Consider the following 19,681-nt stretch of genomic DNA (forward strand, 5'->3'; position numbering starts at 1 on the left):
GCATATATGACTTCATTAAGTCAAGTCCTTTTATTAAAGCAGTGGTCCTTTGATTTGAAAAGTTCAAAACTTAGGCTCGATCCCATTCGCCCTTGTCTCGCCCGGTGGAATCGATCCCTTGATTTGAAAAGCGTTTCTGAGCAAAAGTAACGAATATTCTAAATGGGAGCTAATTTCATTATCTTAAGTCTCTTGAGACCGCGTACATCTATTGAATTAAACCTCCGCGTACCTCTATTGAATTAAACCTCATGCTGTATAGCACTATAGTTTAGTGTTTTCTTCTTTACTTGTAAGAATAAAGTTTTAAGTTCAGCTACTATGGACGACGTACTTTTGTAATCTAAAAACAAGAGATTCAAAAGTCACAAATCAAATTACTCGTAAGCGCACGAATCAATTTTAATGAAAAATGACAAATAAAGGTGTAGTGAATAGTACCAGGAAAAGGTAAAATATGATTTTTCGTTAAAAGTAAACAGTACCAGGAGTGTTTCGTTAAAACTCTTCTTTTTTAAGGTAAGAATTAATTTGTGGTCAGGCATTAACTCGTGTATCTCTACATGATAACTATATCCTATTGGCACTACAACAAAACTGGTCTTTCGCGTTGCACAAAAGGCGCCGTAAATGGTTATTCACGGCGTGAGCCCCCAAGCAGTAAAAGCCCCTATCGTAAAAAATATTTTGTCAAATACGATGTTCTCTAGTAGCCGTAAATAATTTAAGCAAACACTTCGTAAATGCTCTTTAAGGGGTGCCTTGCGCGCCTTAATTGGTATTAGATACGGCGTTAATGAAGTGTCATAAATTCTCTTTAAGGCATGCCTTGCGCACCTTAATCGGTATTAGATACGGCGTTAATAAAGTGTCGTAATACTGCAAAAACAATTACGGCATATCTGTGTGCCGTAATTTATATTTGATATAGCGTTTGTTGAGTGTCGTAATACTGTGAAAAGAATTAAGGCATATATCGTACATCATAAACAAAGACTAGCATCAACAATTACTGCTGAATTTGCATACAATAATTTACATTTATTTTAATTTTAATTTTTAATATATATATATATATATATATAAAAGAATCGACAAAATTACACATTTACTATAATACAATAAATTCATAAGTAATCATATTGTCAAAATGTATTACAAGTTGAACAAAGCTAAGGTCAATATCAAACTACACATGAAATACCAAATAGGCCTCTACTAACAAAGAAATTTGTCAATTGAAAGACTTCACTTTTCCTTGAAGACCTCCAAACGAAGTCATTTGAGAGTGAAATGCTGCTCCTAATGCATGAACCACACTAATTACTTTCTCTATCTACATAGACATAAGCACATGGAGCAGAAGAAAATCTATTGTACAACTATATGTAGAAATACACATTTAATCTCAAGTAAGAAAAGTGATACTGAAAGAAAACCTAATCATTGTCATACAAACCTAAATCCCAAATTATGCCTTCACAATTTTATTGCTTTACACTCATACATGTATCAAATGACTAAAATATACACAAATTATGCCTTTACAATTTTACTTTTTCCTATAACCTGCATAAAAATCATATACTTGTGAATAGATAAATTAATGAGTCTCTAACATTTCACGGATGAAGAATTGATGCGGCAAGTAGAAGATTGGATATTCGATCAGTGGATATGGTTATCAATTATGATATCCCCAAAAACTGTAAGGTAAGACTCACTGTTTTTTGACCTTGTGGCTTACTATTATCAATTTACATCAAAGTTAGCCATTTATCTAGTTTTTTGGTCTTAATATATTACAAATTCAACAATCAAATTTCAATTTTTTTTCATTTCTTTTTGTTTCATTTTCTTCAATCCAATCAACTTTCTTGGGAACTAAAACAAAAGGAGAGAGAGAGAGAGAGAGAGAGAGTTCCCAACCTGTCTCAACTTCGTCTTTGGAAACTAGGCTTTGGAACGGATAGAGTGCCCAACCAAGATACTCTAGCTAGTCAGAGATGGATTTGGTTGGTAAGTTAAGTGCTGGTCAAAACAAAAGGTTAACTTACAAATTGATAAAGACTTTAATACTAATAAAATTAAGTATAAACTTTTCCACTCATTACCGTTGCATTTGCAACCTATTCGTTTAAAAATTCACCAAAGACTTGAATGCTACCTGAAAATTAGTAAAAAGAAATAGAATAAATAAGTAATATAAATCTTACCAAGGGAACTCAATCAAATTAGCATTTTTATCCAGTAGTACAAACTAAACAAAGTACTACACTACTACTATAACAAACTCACAGAGTACTAGGCTAAGCAACAAAGTCAATAATTTAAGTGCTAGGCTATGCCCCAGTGTTATTCTACTACTACTACAACACAGATTATTTGGATTTTCAAAACAGATTATTTGGATTGCAGTATCACTATAAGTCTGTAACATCTCCATCTCCTTTGCAAAAGTAGAACCTTGCTGAGTACCCCATGTGACCTAGAGGTCCGGGATATGCATACAAAGAAACCCAAGTCACTCTGCAAGCCCAACCAAATCACACAAAGAGAGAAAAATTAACAAATTCCCAACACCATAATTAAAACTCTTTCAGAGGAAATTGAATTGGAATACTCTAGATTAATATTAGTCTAAATTTTTTTTAAATACTTGGTGCCTCAGATTTGATAATTCATTGGGCGCCATTACTTACCACTGTAGATTTGGGAAGGAATCAATTCTAACATACCTATCAAAAACTGTTTCACTCAATAAAAAAGATTAGGTAACCCAAATATTGTTCGAATGCATATATAAGTTTATAACTTACAAAAAAAGACATTATAACAAGAAAAAAAGTGCTGATACAATTCCTATAATACACTTAAAGGTGGGCATATTAACACTTATTTAAGTTATTAAATCACTTAACCTGTATATATTTGTCACTGCATTTGGAAATATAGGTGGTGATCTAACGAATAGCATGAGCGACCTGCAAAGGACAGAAATGGATTGACAAAAGTTATTTGCTACCCAGGCTATTTGGATCTTTGGACCATTGTTTCCATATTAGTGTACCTAACCATACACGAAGAGACCATTCCTAAATAAAACAATGAAACCCAAAATACTCAATCCCATTTAAAAAGCAAAGCAAGTAGACTTTAGTGAAACAAGAACTTCAACAAAAATTTCAAACAAAAGTCCATCACAACAAAGAGAACACAACACGCACCCAATTCCTCATATGAGCTAATAAAAGGGTTAGACGTCAAGCAACCAAGTACCAACCTGTAATTGAAAATTAATATAAAAAAATGAATTAACCAAACATTCAGAAAGATCCAAATGTCGAAGACCAAAAACACAAAAAAAAATATATATAAAATAAATATATATATTGAAGTGTATTACAAACTATGGATTAGATAGTGATCCCAAAAGCCAAATATAATCATAAAGCACAAGTTCCATCATTAGTAAAAATTGATTGAATCATTGATTTTTGTATGAGTGATGCAAGGATTGGTATACACAAGCAACATGAGGAGATAAGCCTCTAGGACGTGTAAGATTACAATGCAGAGCAGCTAAAAGATAAACATTACAATTGAGAGCATTAATATCCTAATATCCAATAAACAATAGCTTATATTTTTAATTTTTAAAACTACTTAAGTACAGAGCACTCACTGCTCTGGATTCAAAGAGAACCTCACATAATAAAATCGCTTCTCCATAAAACATAAATGATAGCTCTTGGAATTGACTGCAGAGTATAACGTGATGGCTTAAACAATTATGTATGGTTCAATTTCAAAGCATCTACAAAGCCCAAAATTACTAAACCTTCTTTTCTTATTCAGAAAGATTTTACCTTTAAACAACAAGAAAACAGAAGCATCCCAGAAAAATAATTTCATCCTACAGATTCACAGCAAAAAGAAAAATACTGAAAAATAAAAAGCAAATAGAAAACTGATTAAAAAATCCTCCATATGTAATAATAAATCAAGTTAAAAAATCCCCAATCACAGAATAATAAAGCTAGGCACAAATACATATAAACTTAGAAAAATCAAACCCAAATTGGAGGCTGCGGAGTGCAAATGTGTAGGTGGAGGGGCTGTTGGAGGAAAGTACCTGTAAATTCAAAACCAAATTTATATAAAAATAAAATAAAAATTTGAAGAAAAACACTTCAAACTTAGAACATTGGGAGAAAAACGGCGGTCTCGTGTGTCTGGGAGAAGAAGATTTAGATGTCGATTTGAGTTTTGGCGAAATGGATCTCCTAGGTTCTTGAATTTTCGGTGGTGGACAACAAGCGACATGGAGATGGGACCATGGATAGCGACAAAGCGATGGAGAGAGGGGTTTGTTGTCTGGGTAAATAAATCTGGGTATGACATGCACACCAGAGAGGATATGGTCTAGAATTTCACTTGTTTGATATTTCATTCTGGTGCTATAATTTCCCGATGAACATTTTTTGTTAGGTGTGGAGTGGGAAAGTTTAGGCACGAAGCTAGGAACTATTATTGACGACGTATCATTCGTGCCATAAAAGGTAGGGATCCAAATATATAAAAAAGTTCATTTTGCGACATAACGTGATGCCTTAAAAGAGAAGGAAAATGCGTCATGTAAATTGTCAAATACGACACACAATACTTAGGCCGTAAATATTTTTATTTAACGACTTGCACAAAAGTGATGTCGTGAATGCTAGATTATGTGCAAGTATTACGACATGAACTTTACGAATGTCGTGAATAATATCATTTAAGGCATGCCAATACTGTACGCCGTATATTTCAAGTCGTAAAAGATCCAAATTGTTCATTAGGCATACAATTAAACACATAAAAATCCATTAAGCGTAGAAGAATCATGCCAAGTAAGACTAGCTTGATATAATTGGTCATTCTCATTAGTTATAATTGGTCATCCTCATTAGTTTATCTACTCTTCTTAATCTTAGAACCAATAAACTTAATTGTAGGTTATCCTAATAAATTTATTTATCTAGATGCTTAAGGGCGACTAGTCATTAGAAATCTGAATCTAAAATAAAATGCGCACAAAGATTAAGAATTCAACATGGTATACAATCGAATATAAGAATTCAACATTGCATTCAATCAAATATTAGTTAACAAAATACTTCACAAATATTCATGACATGTCGTCATCATAACCTTAGACAATATAACCTTAGACAATAACTAAGTTACACATAGAAATAAAAATAAAAGAAGGATAGAACCCGGAATCCATGGCAAGGTACATCCCTAGGCTCTTTTATACTAAAGAATCCTAAAAGGTTTGATAAAAATTCTCATAAAACGAAACACATTCCTTAATAATTAACGACACAAACTAGGAAATAATCATTCTCGTCTTGAAAAACACGTAAGTCACTTTGCCCGCTAGATTTAAGGTCGTTCCATCTTCTAGAAAATTTTGGAAAAATAGGAAACATGTAGCTCTGTGTCTTAGCTTTCTAGGTTTAAATCGCACATTACTAGGAAAAATCGGTAAAGCCTTCAAATCTTCATTCTTCCATAACTGCACAGTTCTGACGGGAATGTAACTTTTACAGGATTGAACTATAAAATTGGAATGTTTGGCTCCATAAAAAATTATGAAATTTGGACAAATGATCTTCGGTCTCTTCGATTCTTTATCCAATTGGCCTTGCATCAAAACTTCTTCTGAAGCCGATTTATCATAAAAAGTGTTATAAGTGCAGAACTTTGCTAAAAATAAGAAAAGGAAAGTAATAAGTCTCTTTTATAACCAATTCCTTAACAAAACCTAAGGATAATTGAGATGAAAATATGAGAAATAATCCACCTATGAGCAAGCTCGCTACCAAAATATTTGACTAACCATTGATTGTTTGGATCTAATCTCCAACTCTATAATGTAAATATATCGGTGTCTTACAAAAAATATCTTAAACTACAATTATTTTTCAATTGGTTCATTTAGACAATGATATCTTTACATTAAAGGGTGAGGAGAATAAATAGATATGAAACTCGTCATTCATTATATTTGAATTATATATGTGTGTGTGTGTGTGTGTGTGTGTATATATATGTATGTAGTTGTCCAGTGTAGGTAAAGGGAACACGTGCTTATTATGGTCGGTACGCATCCACAATACAATATCGTTAATCATTGGATACCATAAGTAATCAATGATTTTTCTCTTTTACATCAACAATTCTATATATATATCTGTACATTTAACAAATAAAAGGTTGTTATAGATTAATTATACAGTGAATAATTGACATATTTATATAATAACTTATTTTTGTTCAAAGAAATGTTAAGTAAACTTTGTTAAAAATTAAACTCTCTATATACTCTCTGGTACCTTATGTTTTGGACATAATGTTTTTTAATATTGGTAAGAAAGTTAACGTTAAACTGTGACCTGGTAAAAAGTTTATGAGGAATTTCACTTTAAGTTAATCACATTAGCATTTTTCTTTTGTTCATGTATGTATCCTCCAAGGTCTCAATAAAGAGTCATGTTAGCATTTCTCTGTATGTATCCTCCAAGGTTTTAATAGGGTCGAGAAAAAGTCCATGCTCTTACTGTCTTACACATGTTTAATTTGTGAAGTTTCACGGGATATAGTATTATACTGTAATTGCAGGCCATAGTGGGAAAGATTATGACCTAACCAGTACCAAGCATTGGAAAAGAATATAAGAATCATACAATAAAAAGGAATTTTAATGGATGCAATCATAACAACCATGCACTTTATTTTAGACTACAAAGTTGAGCGGTGTTTGGGTCTGAAGTGCTGGTTTGGGAGAGATTTTTCAGTGTGGTCAGTACATAGGGTGGTACACTATGTGTTACTATACAAATAGTGGGACATGTGTGCTAAAAAGTTAATAACTTAAAAAATAAAATTTCTCACTACTCCTATTAAAACACGTAATGTACCACTTGTGTTCCTTCCACAACTAAAAATTTATCTGGGCTTGGGCCAAGTTGGTAGAATGTCAGAAAGGAGGGTGTTAATTTCGGCCTAATAGTGATGATGGAGTGGCCGAGTCCTAGACGAAGTAGGTTTGATTAAAGATCAGAATTAGCTTATGATGTGGTCGAGTTCTAGAACAGGGATTGTTTGGGGATCATGATTGGTGTTTGATGGGATTTGAGTTAATTTCTTAAGGATCACATAATAAGACTAGGTCCAAAATTCTAGTTTGAGCAAAAACGGGTGAGATTGACTTACTAATTGTTAGCACAAATTCCGAGTGGATAGATGGGATTTTTTAGGAGCAACTAGTGAGGGCAATCGATTGGAAAGACAAGGATTCTTTCTGAGTTTGTGGTTGATTGTTTATCTTAAGTCTTAGTCGGCGAGGAGTCTTTGATTCTTTCGCAAAAGAGATCACTCATTAACCTTTTTGACGAACTGGGATGTTATATGATTGGTTACTCTCAGGTCACATTTAGAGTTCGGCACACAGACAACCGAACCATTTTTATGATTAAGACACTCATCTTCTTCGAGTATCGTTGTCCATACAGTTTAAACTGATTTGTTGGACCTATATTTTCACCTAATTGTTTAGGCTGCCAAACCTGGTGCACACAGGATCCAGAACTTCACAATGATTTGCACAACCTTGTCTTTACATTTTAGAACTCAAGGCTGAGAGTGTTCCTTCCTCGGATGAAGTTATTTGATTCAGAAGTTAGCAATGCATTCCACCATATCACCACATTCATGTTATTTGCCTAGTCAAGTTCAGTAGCGAATTGGCATGCTCGCATTAGAATTCAAGCCGTCAAAGGACGAGTTAGCTCTTTTTTACTTAGTATATGCGCCACGTATGCCTTGTAATTTTTAGGTTCAATACATGGTAGATTGGGTGTGCCCGATAGGTTCAAGGCTAAACTTAACCATCTTATACAATTTATCACTTTAATATCTTGTTAAGTTACAAACATGCGATAACTAAAATTATAGTCTAGTGACAACTTCTTCACTTGTATGTGATGCATATAAAGTTTGACTCAAATGAATGAAGATGACGTATTATATTTGTGTAGAGTTTGATACCTAGTTAGTGACTGATTCATTGTGTGGTCCAACTCAATTCCACTATCGACAGAGTAGAATTTTTTTATGTAAAAAAAAAAAGAAAGAAAAGATCAATTCTTACCAAAACTTGATTAATGAATTTGTCATTATATATGGATATATTTGAGTTCTCTTGTCATCTCCCTAGCTATTTAGAAAACAATTCATATGGTTGCAAAAATATAATCGCATCTCCCTATATAAACAAATAAACAATAACTAAAACCTGACAACTACTCCGACATAACTCTTTTCTAAATCATGGGTTTGGTATTTTTCCTAACAAATCGTGGCTTTGTTTGTCTTCGAGAAAGCTTCAAAATTCTGATTTTTATAAAACGAAATTTTAATAAAAGGTTTTTGGTACTATTTATTTTAACAAAAAATCATATTTTTACATTAAAAAATCAATCGTGGTACTATTTATTTTATCATTATCGTTAAAACTCAAAATTTTCAAATTTTTTTCATTAATTTTTCTTTATAAAAATGATCATAAGATCTTGATAACAAAATTTCTAAAAGTTCTTTAAAGCAATACCACCGACTTTAACAGGAAGGTTCAAGTACCATTCGGTTCAAGTACGATCTTTTTCTGTGAATTATGTGTTTTGTAGGAGTCAATTTGGATTTAGTTTGATTTTTCCAATTAAGCCTAAATTTTTTTAAAGAAATAAAAGTCAATAATATCATGTCAAATTACGACTATTTAAAGTCAAAATATCACAATTTTTTTAAATATCACTATTCAAAGTCAATAATAAAATGTACACAATTTCAGTTTATTTGGACCACACATCACAAAAATATTACATTCATGATTAATCCCGCCGGAGTTTTAGGAAAAGTAAGATGCTTGAGATGTGCAACGATTGATTGGTGCCGATTTGCCCAAACGGCAAACCAGATTACTTTCCTAAAGGTTTCCATTAAATTAAAGAAAGAAACTCATTTTTCTCTTAATTTTAAATCCATGGTACCAAAAATCAAATGCTATCCTACTCATTAATGCATAATCCGAATAGAAAATGATACACGTTTTAATTTTGTACATACATTTGTTTAATTTAGTATGTTGATATTTTTTTGAGTTTCTTGTTCGATAATAAAAATAAAGACGTGTATGAGATGCTAAATATAGTGTGTGAAACTTCTTTTCTATATAACTAAATTGGCTAAACTATTGTGCTATCCTATCAAGTTCGGATTTCATTTTTCGTAATTCGGATAAATTTAGTATAATAATTTAAATTGTTTTTAATGTTTTAATCTCGATTCCAAATAACAAATGTAATGGTAACCGCCATGAATGGTCAGAGTGAACCAGTGCAAATACTGTTCCAACACGCGGCCTTGGTTGGTGCCTCTGTGTCTATATATAAGAGGACCAATCCCTTGCAAACATTCAACAAATTTAACAAAACCGATGAGGGACGCCATGTCTAGATTCTTCCAGTTCTTGTTTCTCTTCTCCTTCTTCAAGCGTCTGCTTCATTGGGCAGCTTCAGATTCTGTCTACGACAGCTTTCTCCAATGCCTAAATACCAAAACGAACTCATCAAACACAACCCAGTTGTCCAGCATAGTGTATGCCCAGAACAACCCTTCATACACACCAATTTTACAAGCCTACATCAGAAACTCCAGGTTCAACAGAACCTCCACCCCAAAGCCAATCCTTGTCGTCACACCCTTAACCGAATCCCATGTCCAGGCCTCCGTCCTTTGTGCCAAGCTCGCCGGCGTACAGCTCAAAATCCGAAGCGGCGGCCACGATTACGAGGGTATTTCGTACTGGTCTAGCCAGACATTTATTGTTCTTGACATGTTTAATCTCAGGTCGATCACGGTGAACATTGAGGACAACTCCGTTTGGGCTCAGACCGGCGCCACGCTCGGAGAATTGTACTATAGGATTTGGGAGAAGAGCAAAGTTCACGCGTTTCCGGCGGGGATTTGCCAACTAGTTGGTGTTGGTGGACACATAAGTGGCGGCGGATATGGTAACTTGCTTAGGAAGTATGGCCTGGCTGTCGACAATGTCCTTGATGCTCAGATTGTCAATGCGAACGGGGAACTTCTCGATCGAAAATCGATGGGAGAAGACTTGTTTTGGGCTATTAAAGGAGGAGGTGGTGGAAGCTTTGGAGTCATTATTTCGTACAAATTGAAGTTGGTTTCTGTCCCGGAAGTTGTTACAATTTTTCGGGTCGAGAAAACGTTGGAAGAGGATGCAACCTCCCTCGTTTTGCGGTGGCAGGAGGTGGCGCCGACTACGGATGATGGGTTGTTCTTGAGGCTGTTGTTGCAGCCTGTGAGTTCTAAAGTGAAGAAGGGTGAAAAGACTGTTAGAGCTTCAGTTTTGGCTGAGTTTCTAGGCAATGGCGATCAACTTGTGACATTGTTGGGAAAGGAGTTTCCTGAATTGGGGTTAACGAAGGAAAATTGTACCGAGACGAGCTGGATTGAATCTGTCCTCTGGTGGGCGAATTTCGACATTGGTACCTCTCCGGAAGCGTTGCTTGACAGAATGCCAAACGATGCAAATTTCTTGAAGAGGAAGTCTGATTATGTCCAAACCCCAATTTCAAAAGACGGGTTAGAGTGGCTATGGAAGAAAATGATCGAGCTAGGGAAAACAGGACTTGTTTTCAATCCGTACGGCGGGGAAATGAGCCGGATTGCGCCATCCGAGACGCCTTTTCCCCACCGTGCCGGAAACTTGTTCAAAATTCAGTACTCCGTGAACTGGGAGGATGCAGGGGAGGACTTGGAGAAGAACTACACCACAGAAAGCAAAAGGCTTTTCAGTTACATGACCCCATTTGTGTCAAAGAATCCAAGAAGTGCTTTTTTGAACTATAGGGACCTTGACATTGGTGCTAGTTCAAACGGGAGCTCCTACATATGAAGAAGGAAAGGTATATGGGGTGAAGTATTTCAATGACAATTTTGATAGGTTGGTGAAGGTGAAGACGCCGTCGATCCCGAAAATTTCTTCTACAACGAGCAAAGCATCCCAATTCTTCCAAGTAAGGAATAAGAGAACTTAGGAAGTTGATACAAAAGCATGGATTTTTGGTTATTGATTGGTCATAGATTCATAGTAATAAGTTTAAAAAAATATGAAAATGTTATAATTATTGGGTCATTTTGATTCAGTTCGTGTCACAGTGAATATATACAATGTGGTTTTACTTTTATCCTGCTCCAGATTAATATTTGGTTTTGGATTTGTGAGAGATTGAGACATGTATAAGAGAGTTGGGACAATGCCATTTATATTGAAGGCTGACTTCACAATTTCTTTCTACCTTGTGTAATGGGGTATGCTTGCCGTGAATGTCATTTTCATCTGATTAGTTTATCTCATAGAGGACTAGTTCAATCATTGGAAAAAACAAAAAATTAAAGCGGAAGTAACGGGAATTGATTTTTGCACTTTCTCTTTTTTTTCGGCGTAAGAAATGTGCAGAAAAAGAAAATAAAAGTATGCAAATTTTGAAGAATTATGCTTACGACTAATCTTTTATTTTATTTGAACAATATGCCCAATTGGATTAAACCATCCAGATGCAGATTCTTCACCTCATATTTTGTGGAAAACCTTTCCTATAGTCTAAGATTGTAAAAAGTCACAATATGGGTTCCTTTCACAATTCCATTTAAGTCAAAGTCAAGTTGAGTTAAAATAGCTGTCATTGAAAACTGTAATTGCACAGAAGCTTCTGTTGGTCGGTTGGTCTTGATTTTGTGGCTGTGAATTTGATTCTTGTGACACGGTTAGATTTGAAGGGTGTGGATTATTAGATGGAGTACAATCATTGAAGGTCCCTTGCGACTCAGTCGTTTTCTCATAGAATCATCATGTGATGTGTCTACACAAAGTTATTTGACGAGAGATATAGACACAAAAAATATGTGAGGATTTTTCGTTTTCTTAGTCTTTGTGCACTTATAAATAAATAGATTTACCTGCATGACGGTATCTCAAACTAATTACAATATTAATTTGTTATTAAGTTATATTCCTGCTAAGAAGTGTAGGTAAGTCTTTTCCTTTAGATATGACCCTTTTGGATTTTGGTCTTCTCTTTTTGGGGATATCACCACATACATGTGTCTAATGTTATTGTTGTGTTGAGTTGCCTTCAATTTCAGGAGCAAAATGAAGTAGAGTGAAAAAGATAAAACAAGTGTGTGTGTTTGAATAATACGAACTGTTGCTGATTTCCTGTTATGATTATGGATGTTTTGTCAAACAGTAGGGTGATTCCCTCCTAACAATGGTCGTTGTGAATGCATTCTCTATTGAGTGCACTCAACCTGTTCGATGAAAGTCCGCAACCAATTAGCAGTTGATGTAATAATTAAGCTCAAAGAATCCACATACAGTTTGTTGCAGTGCACATTTGCCCTATAACATTCCCAAACATGATGTAAACATAACTTGTTTGATTGGATGATCAGATACTCAAACTATAATCTTCCCATACATTTTGTTCCCTAAAGCTGAGCTCCCCAACGGCACTGACTTTGGTTGCTGATTGCAGGTTCACATACAGATGTGAATGGCGGATCAAATTCCAAGATACCAACGGGGAAGCTACTCAGTTTACTGGTATACTTGCTTGTTGGAGGTTGGTAAGAGGGAATGCTTTACTAGCCAAGACTACGATCCATTGTATGTAAATATTTTTAATTCTTCATAAATTCTTATCATTTGTACTTACTAAGTCCATCGTGCTTCCTCTTTTAACTTATAATTTGTTTGACTCCCATTATTGCGTGAAAATGGAGTAAAACGGAACAAAGATAAACAAGAAGCATCACTCGAATAAGAAGGCATTGTAGGGAGATAAAAACAACCCTAGTTTCAGTAAGAAGGCATTCGGGTAATGCCTCATGCATATAGCATGTTCGGCTTTCTAGCGTGTAGCTAGAAAGAAATAGAAACGAAGAAGTCTTGTTTAGGGTGTAGTTGAAAATAGATTTTTGGAGATAGGGCCATGAATTATGATTTCTATGCTACTACAGTACTCATGTCTAATACGAAGTCATTTTAATCTGGAGGTGGAAACCATCATCTGAAGTGCCACTTTTAAAACCTCAATTGAGTCGAGGGCGGGTAGTTGATTCTCTGGTTAAGCTAGGACAGATATGTAAACCAAGCAAGTAGTTCCCTGGTCTGTGAGAATGCGGCACTTAATAGTAGGTGACAAACTGATCATTGCAGCCATTTTAGAAGAGATGAGTTATTTGCTGATGTCTCCATGAGAAAATTATGCCATTTGTTAAATTTCATCCTAGAATATTTTTCACTTTGAAGTTTCCACTTAGAAACTTCCAGTGTGCATCCAATGACTGCAATTTTCTTTCAACTCATAGTACAAAGTAGGAACATCAACCAGATATATATATATATATATATATGGCTGATCTCTACATGTCATACGTGATACGTTAGAGGAAATAATTGTGGTGATCTTAGACAAGTCCCGAACAGGCTTACATTGGTCACGTATGCTCTTTCCATAGGCGACTTTCCAGTAGGTCTACTTCTCTTTCAACTCAGTTTGGTCCACAAGTTCAAATTTTACTTCTCATAGATTTCTTCAATTTATTCCACTACCAAAAACAGTTCTGCTTATTCCTTTGCCTTGCAATTTTGCATACAGAAACGCAGATTCTTGGATAATTCAACGCTAAAACCAGTTAGCACTACTCCTCTCCATGAATCTCATGTTTAAGTAGCAGTTTTTTGCTCCAAGAAACATGGCACAGAGATGAGATTCCGAAGTGGGGATCATGACCACGGGGGCCTTTCTGCTTCTAAGCTCTTCATCATCATTGATCTTTTCAATCTACAGTCCATCCATATTGACATAGGGAAGGAGAGTACATACTTTGCACGGATTAAGCTAGGTGCTACTCTCGGAGAGTTGTGTTATAAAATTGCACGAAAGAGTAAGGCGCTACTCGGGAATATATGGATTCCAGTACTTGCTCACTTGGGATGATGACCAAGAAACTGAGAACTTATTAGATGGATGACAAGGGTGTATGTGTAGAGTGGCGCCAAATGTTTCGAAGTCCCCAAGAGCTGCGTATTTGAACTATAGGGATCTTCAGTTGGGGAAGAACAATGCTTGTAATACAAGCTATGGACAAGCAAGCATCTGGGGCTTGCAGTATTTTAAGAGTGACTTAAGAGACTTGTTTATGGGAAGGCCTTAGTTGATTCTGGTAATTTGTTTAGAAATGAACAAGTATCCTTGTGTTCCCATCAGGGAAAGTAGAATATTAAATAGATTGGTTGGGCTTTTTGTTCATCTTTCAAGCACATGTCAACTAACGATAGATATTAGGCAGCCTCAACCAACGTTTACAAGTTCCTAACTTTGCTTGTATCTCAATAAAAGAATTATAACCTTCTTTAAATAAATGGAAATTGTTTTCGACGAATATATACTTCTTTACAATAAATAGAAATTGATGTCAAAATACACAATTGTTGTTTTATAAGATGTGACTATGAGACAGAAGTTCATGGCAAAAGAAATAGAGAAATACCTAGGAAGACTTTGAAAGAGACTAAGAAAATATATGGAGTACTTTGAGCTAACCGAAGACTTGACACAAAAACCAAGCACAATGACATTTTAATATTCATACAGCCGACCTCACTTAGTACAATAAATCTTGGTAGTTATTGTAACTATTCCATTGTCACATAGACGGAAAATTGAATTGAAAACGTATTAAATAATTTGTATTAGATCCATGTACAGATATTAAATTATTTGCATAAAAAGTCTCTTTTGTTGGGCAAACGTTTATGAAACGGCTCTTTTGTTAGGCGATCGATTGTGAAAAGTCTACGCATATATCTTTTCAATTCTTCCAACTCATCTTACCTATATAAGTGAGCTTGGAGCTCATACCATTTCACATACGTAGAACAAATAGAGATGGAGATCTCCCACATAAAACTACTTCCCCTACTACTTTTCTTCCTTCTAAACTCGGTTTATTCTACAACTTCGAACCCGATTTCGGAAAGCTTTGTCCCTTGCTTTTCATCCCGCATACATTCTAACTCAACAAGCAAAATCATCCTCACCGAAAGCACTTGGGATTATTCCTTAGTCTTGCAATCCTCCATACAGAATCTCCGATTCTTGAACACATCAACACCGAAACCACATGCTATTATTACTCCTTCTCGATACTCTCATGTTCAGGCAGCTGTGGTATGCGCCAAGAAAGACGGCATACATATAAGAACCCGAAGCGGGGGCCATGACTACGAGGGCCTATCTTATGTATCCGAAGCTCCTTTCATCATCATCGATCTTTTCAATCTTCGGTCTGTCGATGTTGACATAGAGAATGAGAGTGCCTGGGTTGAGTCAGGTGCTACTCTCGGAGAGTTGTACTACACAATTGCACAAAAGAGTAAAATTCATGGATTTCCAGCAGGGACATGTCCAACTGTGGGTGTGGGGGGACTTATTAGCGGAGGTGGATTTGGCACTATATTCCGAAAATATGGTCTAGCAGCTGACAATGTTATTGACGCTAAGATTGTTGACGTTAATGGTAGGATTCTCGACAGAAAATCCATGGGAGAAGAACTCTTTTGGGCTATTCGAGGAGGGGGAGGCTCAAGCTTTGGAGTCATTTTGGAATGGAAACTTAGGTTGGTTCCTGTTCCTCCATCTGTGACAGTTTTCAAAATTTCACAGACCATAGAACAAGGCGCAACCAAACTATTTTCGAAATGGCAAAACATTGCAGATACGCTTCATGAAGACATTTTCCTACATTCAGTCATAAGTGTTGGAAATAAAGCTGGCGCAAATGGTGGCAAAACTATTAATATTGAATTCGGTTCCTTGTTTCTTGGGCCAGTCGAGAAACTTCTCACTTTGATGCAAGACAATTTTCCGGAGTTAAGTTTAGACCGCAGCAACTGCACTGAAATGAGCTGGATCGAGTCTGTTCTATACTTTGCCGGCATGTCGATAAACGAGTCGGAAGCTTTGCTTGGGAGAACACAACAATCTAAGAGCTTCTTCAAAGCAAAATCAGACTATGTGACTAAACCAATTTCGGAAGCTGGCTTGGAAGGTTTATGGCAAACACTGATTGAAGTAAAAGCTTATTTGATATTGACACCTTATGGTGGAAAGATGAGTGAGATTTCGGATTCGGAAACTCCTTTCCCACACAGAATCGGCAACATATTCGGAATCCAGTATATGGTCACTTGGGATGATGGCAAGGAAACTGAGAAACATGTTGGCGGGATGAGAAGGCTGTATGACTACATGGAACCATATGTTTCAAAGTCCCCAAGAGGTGCCTATTTAAATTATAGGGATCTTGACTTGGGGAGGAACAATGCTTGTAATACAAGCTGTGGAAAAGCAAGCATTTGGGGCTTAAAGTATTTCAAGAATAATTTTAGGAGACTTGTTCATGTGAAGACCTTAGTTGATCCTGGTAACTTCTTTAGGAATGAACAAAGCATCCCTGTATTCCCATCTATTTGAGTTGGAAACTTGTGATTAGTTTTTACCATACTAATGATAAGTATCGAGGTTTTTATTTTATTTTTTTAATAATAATAAAGGATTAAGCGAGATTAATTTGTCAATGAAAGGTCACAAGGTGCAAACCATATACCCTTAAACTCGAAGAATAAGAGGAAACTTTCTTGTCCCAAGAGTATTTTCAAATTCTGAAGAATTATGCTTACGACTAATCTTTTATTTTATTTGAACAATATGCCTAATTGGATTAAACCATCCAGATGCAGATTCTTCACCTCATATTTTGTGGAAAACCTTTCCTATAGTCTAAGATTGTAAAAAGTCACAATATAGGTTCCTTTCACAATTCCATTTAAGTCAAAGTCAAGTTGAGTCATTGAAAACTGAAATTGCAAAGAAGCTTCTGTTGGTGGGTTGGTCTTGATTTTGTGGCTGTGATTCTTGTGACACGGTTAGATTTGAAGGGTGTGGATTATTAGATGGAGTACAATCATTGAAGGTCCCTTGCGACTCGGTCGTTTTCTCATAGAATCATCATGTGATGTGTCTACATAAAGTTATTTGACGAGAGATATAGACACAAAAAATATGTGAGCATTGACAACGAAGGATTTTTCATTTTCTTAGTCTTTGTGCACTTATAAATAAATAGATTTACCTGCATGGCGGTATCTCAAACTAATTACAATAGTAATTTGTTATTAAGTTATATTCCTGCTAAGAAGTGTAGGTAAGTCTTTTCCTTTAGAGATGACCCTTTTGGATTTTGGTCTTCTCTTTTTGGGGATATCACCACATACATGTGTTTACTGTTATTGTTGTGTTGAGTTGCCTTCAATTTCAGGAGCACAATGAAGTAGAGTGAAAAAGATAAAACAAGCGTGTGTGTTTGAATAATAAGAACTGTTGCTGATTTACTGTTATGATCATGGATGTTTTGTCAAACAGTAGGGTGATTCCCTCCTAACAATGGTCATTGTGAATGCATTCTCTATTGGGTGCACTCAACCTGTTCGATGAAAGTCCGCAGCCAATTAGCAGTTGATGTAATAATAATTAAGCTCAAAGAATCAACATACAGTTCGTTGCAGTGCACATTTGTGCTAACACCTTGCTTTTCCATGCCCTATAACATTCCCAAACATGGTGTAAACATAACTTGTTTGATTGGATGATCAGATGCTCAAACTATAATCTTCCCATACATTTTGTTGCCCTAACCGCGAGCTCCCCAACGGCACTGACTTTGGTTGCTGATTGCAGGTTCACATACAGATGTGAATAGCGGATCAAATTCCAACATACCAACGGGGAAGCTACTCAGTTTACTGGTATACTTGCTTATTGCAGGTTGGTAAGAGGGAATGCTTTCCTAGCCAAGACTATGATCCGTTGTATGTAAATATTTTTAATTGTGTCTCAGTAAGTTCTTAGCATTTTACTGCATCGATACTAGGTTGATCGTGCTTCCTCATTTAACTTACAATTTGTTCGACTCTCATTATTGCGTGAAATGTGAGTATTACAAAAGTAGGAACAACAGCCAGATGTATGTATGTATGTATGTATGTATGTATGTATGTATATATACACACACACGATTGAGCTCTACTCATGTGATACGTTTGAGGAAATACTTATGGTGATCTTAGACAAATCTCGGACAGGCTCATATTGGTCAGATATGCTCTTCCCATAGGCGACTTTCTAGTAGGTCTACTTCTCATCTTTTCAACTCAGTTTGGTTCACCAGTTCAAATTTTACTTATCATAGATTTCTTCAATTTATCCCACTAACCAACAACAGTTGTGCTTATTCCTTTGCCTCAGAACAGCAGATTCTTGGATAATTCAACGCTAAAACCAGTTAGCGCTACTCCTCTCCATGAATCTCATGTTCAAATAGCAGTTTTTTGCTCCAAGAAACTTGGCATAGAGATGAGATTCCGAAGTTTGGGTCATGACTACGGTGCCTTTATGCTTCTAAAGCTCCCTTCATCATCATTGATCTCTTCAATCTACAGTACATCCATAGTGACATAGGAAAGGAGAGTGCATACTTTGCACGGATTGAGTTAGGTGCTACTCTCGGAGAGCGGTGTTATAAAATTGCACGAAAGAGTAAGGCGCTACTCGGGAATATATGGATTCCAGTACTTGCTCACTTGGGATGATGACCAAGAAACTGAGAACTTATTAGATGGATGACAAAGGTGTATGTGTAGATGGCGCCGAATGTTTCGAAGTCCCCAAGGGCTGCATGTTTGAACTATAGGGATCTTGAGTTGGGGAAGAACAATGCTTGTAATACAAGCTATGGACAAGCAAGCATTTGGGGTTTGAAGTATTTTAAGAGTAACTTAAGAGACTTGTTTATGGGAAAGCCTTAGTTGATCCTGATAATTTCTTTAGAAATGAACAAAGTATCCTTGCGTTCCATCAGAGAAAGTAGAGTATTAAGTAGATTGGTTGGGCTTTTTGTTCATCTTTCAAGCACGTTACTTTAGTCTAAAGTAGAAGCGGGAACGGCACCGTGCAATTTTGCCTCAATTTCATTTTATTTACCAAAGTGCTACTGAGTCTCTCTACCCCCTGAGTTAACGTTATTTGCAAAATTGCCACTGGGCTTCAGATAGGGTTTTAGATCTTTTTTCCGCTGGGCTTCAGAAAAGCTTTTGGGTCTTTGGGCTGGATGTGGCCTTTCACTCGGGGAGACAAGTGAAGGGGAACGGGAGGGTTGACGTGTTGGAGGGAGAGGATCGCTGGGAATATTGGCCCGGGGGCTGGTGGGTGTGGCCGTAGGTGATGCATCCGTCAGAGGGTCGTTGGGGGAGGAGAGGAGGGGGACAGAGGGACTGACAGGTTGGAGAGAGATGGGAGTTAGGGGTTTCGACTGGGTGGGAGAGGGATTTAGGAATTTTGTTGAATTTTTGAGACAAGGATGGAGAGTGAGAGAGAGAGAGAGGGCGGAGAGAATGTTTTCGACTGAGTGGGGGAGATATTTA

At 36.2% G+C, this 19,681-nt stretch overlaps 2 protein-coding genes and 2 long non-coding RNA genes across 8 annotated transcripts; 3 read left to right on the forward strand and 1 right to left on the reverse strand.

The window, feature by feature from the left end:
* Nucleotides 1-1,107: 1,107 nt before the first annotated feature.
* On the reverse strand, nt 1,108-4,421 carry LOC103945070. 4 transcript variants are annotated; one of them, XR_007254232.1, is made up of 4 exons: nt 2,922-4,421; nt 2,115-2,167; nt 1,930-2,031; nt 1,108-1,296 (listed from the first exon to the last, which is right to left on the reverse strand). It is a non-coding gene; the product is annotated as an uncharacterized LOC103945070 (long non-coding RNA). The 4 variants fall into 4 exon arrangements; XR_007254230.1 differs by having other exon boundaries at nt 1,108-1,302; XR_007254231.1 differs by having other exon boundaries at nt 1,108-1,302; nt 2,379-4,421.
* Nucleotides 4,422-9,483: 5,062 nt separating this feature from the next.
* On the forward strand, nt 9,484-14,581 carry LOC103945069 (berberine bridge enzyme-like 21). The gene is given in 5 exon segments (XM_048573844.1): nt 9,484-11,020; nt 11,022-11,094; nt 11,097-11,150; nt 12,672-12,758; nt 13,797-14,581. Coding segments are annotated over 5 exon segments (1,710 nt in total). The 5' UTR covers nt 9,484-9,544; the 3' UTR covers nt 13,817-14,581.
* Nucleotides 14,582-15,070: 489 nt separating this feature from the next.
* LOC125472429 (berberine bridge enzyme-like 13) lies at nt 15,071-16,731 on the forward strand. The gene has a single exon (XM_048573845.1). The coding sequence runs from the start codon at nt 15,090-15,092 to the stop codon at nt 16,674-16,676; it is 1,587 nt and encodes a 528-aa protein (XP_048429802.1). The 5' UTR covers nt 15,071-15,089; the 3' UTR covers nt 16,677-16,731.
* Nucleotides 16,732-17,082: 351 nt separating this feature from the next.
* LOC125472431 lies at nt 17,083-19,613 on the forward strand. 2 transcript variants are annotated; one of them, XR_007254393.1, is made up of 3 exons: nt 17,083-17,266; nt 17,940-18,390; nt 18,507-19,613. It is a non-coding gene; the product is annotated as an uncharacterized LOC125472431 (long non-coding RNA). The 2 variants fall into 2 exon arrangements; XR_007254394.1 differs by lacking the exon at nt 17,083-17,266 and adding an exon at nt 17,275-17,406.
* Nucleotides 19,614-19,681: the final 68 nt, after the last annotated feature.

This window comes from the organism of the source record quoted next, unplaced genomic scaffold (assembly GCF_019419815.1).
Source record: "Pyrus x bretschneideri cultivar Hongxiangsu unplaced genomic scaffold, Pyrus_bretschneideri_v1 Contig7, whole genome shotgun sequence".
Classification (NCBI taxonomy): domain Eukaryota; kingdom Viridiplantae; phylum Streptophyta; class Magnoliopsida; order Rosales; family Rosaceae; genus Pyrus; species Pyrus x bretschneideri.